This window comes from Volvox carteri (assembly GCF_000143455.1).
Source record: "Volvox carteri f. nagariensis unplaced genomic scaffold VOLCAscaffold_510, whole genome shotgun sequence".
NCBI lineage: Eukaryota > Viridiplantae > Chlorophyta > Chlorophyceae > Chlamydomonadales > Volvocaceae > Volvox > Volvox carteri.
The window spans coordinates 1-1,964 of NW_003308030.1; the positions used below are offsets into that span (position 1 = coordinate 1).

The 1,964-nt window shown below is 51.1% G+C and overlaps 1 protein-coding gene across 1 annotated transcript in view; it reads right to left on the minus strand.

The window, feature by feature from the left end:
• Positions 1-1,512: 1,512 nt before the first annotated feature.
• Positions 1,513-1,964, minus strand: part of VOLCADRAFT_101227 (uncharacterized protein) — a gene marked incomplete at both ends in the record, with an annotated part of 5,763 nt that continues 5,311 nt past the window's right edge. Inside the window, one exon of the mRNA XM_002959666.1 lies at positions 1,513-1,697. Coding sequence (XP_002959712.1) covers positions 1,513-1,697 — 185 coding nt within the window. The remainder of the gene's footprint in view (positions 1,698-1,964) is intronic.

Consider the following 1,964-nt stretch of genomic DNA (forward strand, 5'->3'; position numbering starts at 1 on the left):
GCCTTCCTCCCACATCATCACCTGCCCTGTCAGCTGGTTAAGGACGCATCGTGTTGCACCGCGATCAGCTCCAATTGTAGGGTCGCAGCTCTCAGGTCTTGAACCGGAGACGCCCGGGATTCTCTTGTGGTGTCACACCCTGTCACCCGGTGTCACACTCTGCTGCATATATGAAAGCCTGAGACTAGGAATGCGGCTGGCTGCTCTGTCTACCCTTGTGCTTCCTGAAATCTCACAGATACGAGCGGGACGTCAAGCCCCCACGCTACTCTTCTTAGTTCAACGCCGTAATGGCTTCGATATCCTAGCTCACATCCTTCACCTGCTTCATACCCTACTTCCTTATTCTCCTTCCCCTCTACCCTGCCCTTAGTTTTTTGTAGTTCTTCTTTCCTTGCCCCTCTTACGTTTATTCTTTTCCTTTTTTAGGCACCACGGAGCTGCATGCAGATGCTCCTGGTGCGCACGGTTTGGCGGGAGCCATATGTGGCCCCGATCCACACACTGTTCTTTGTTTTTTCTTTCGTCTCTTTTTTTGTTTCGTCTCTTTTTTTGTTTTTTGTTTCTTTTGTTGTTCCTTTGTTTTTTGCTTTTTATTATTACTTCCCAAATTGCTTTCACCCCGTTTTGCTCATTGCGTCATCATTCCCTCATCCGGTACGACACTTCGCTTTGTTTTTTCCTTCCTTAAGCATTTCCTTTTCCTTAAATTTCCCTTTTCAGTCAAAATTTCAAATCAGCCAGCCAGCTACTACTATTCCTCAGCAGCATTTGCATGTCCCCTTGTCCTTTATCGCACCCGCCTCACCTCTTTGTTACCCTTTTGTTTTTGCATGTGCCTTTTGCCACTACTTCGGCGGCCTGGCCAGGTGAGTCCAAAGGGTGGTTCGAGCTTCTTTGGTATTTCGCGTTGGCGTCGGTAGGCTAGCCGGAATAGTTTAGTTGGGTCGGTCGGGTCAGTCGCGCGTTCTAGTTTTTTTTTTGGGGGGGGGTTGGGAGGAGCACTTGCATACCGGCAGCCTTTCAGTATCAGCAATGCAGCTTTCTCTCCTGGCCGGCAACTTTACTCCACTTTTACGTCAGCACTATTTTTCTCGCCGCCTTCACACTTTTTTTTACACCTACCAGTTTACGGTTTGGCTATACTATTCAGCCTTTTTTTCTGGCGGCTTAGGTAGGTAGGACTTCCAACAGCTACGTCACTTCGTCATCCCGAGGTTACAGTCGTCATCCCGAGGTTACAGTCGTCACAGTCGCCACGGATGCCTTTCGGTCAGTTCTTTCGGTTGCTACTATCTTGCCCTAGCAGCAGCTTCAATCGCGTGTGGTTCGTCTTTCCCCCACGCTACTCGCGACAAAAGTAAGTCTCTCCACCTCCTGGGTTACTATCATGGTCGGGAGTTCCCTTGCCCTATTAAGCCATGGGCTCACACTCTGTGGACCTGTACTTGAGGCCACAAGTCAGCTATCGCCCATTTATTAGCTCCACATGTCTAGCTTCACCGGGGCCTGCTATGTAACCTGTTGGGGGATCTGCTTGGGAAATGCATCTGTGACACCAGTCGCAAAATATCTGTCGCGGACTACGGAAAGCTCTCTTCTTGTGGCACTGCCAGTATCCTCTCGGCGTCCGCGAGCGTCTTTGCTTTTCATCGTGTTCAGCACATGTTGCCCGGTTGTTTTGCAGTGCGGAGGCCCTGCAGGCCGTACAAGGTTTCCAGGACCAGCTCAATAAGGCCACAGTGGAGATCACGTAAGGCGATGGGGCTTGAATGAGGGGGACTGGAAAGCACATGGCAGACAGGGGATGACCGGTTAGGGCTGGCGTGAGTAATTCGGAATGGGCCATGGGCGTAAGGCGCTCCGTGCACACATCTAGGCATGCGGGCCGTTCATGTCCAGGTCGTTCGTCTGGCTCGTGGGGCTTTCCTTTCGTTAACCTCTTCTGCACCCGCTGAGTCCTG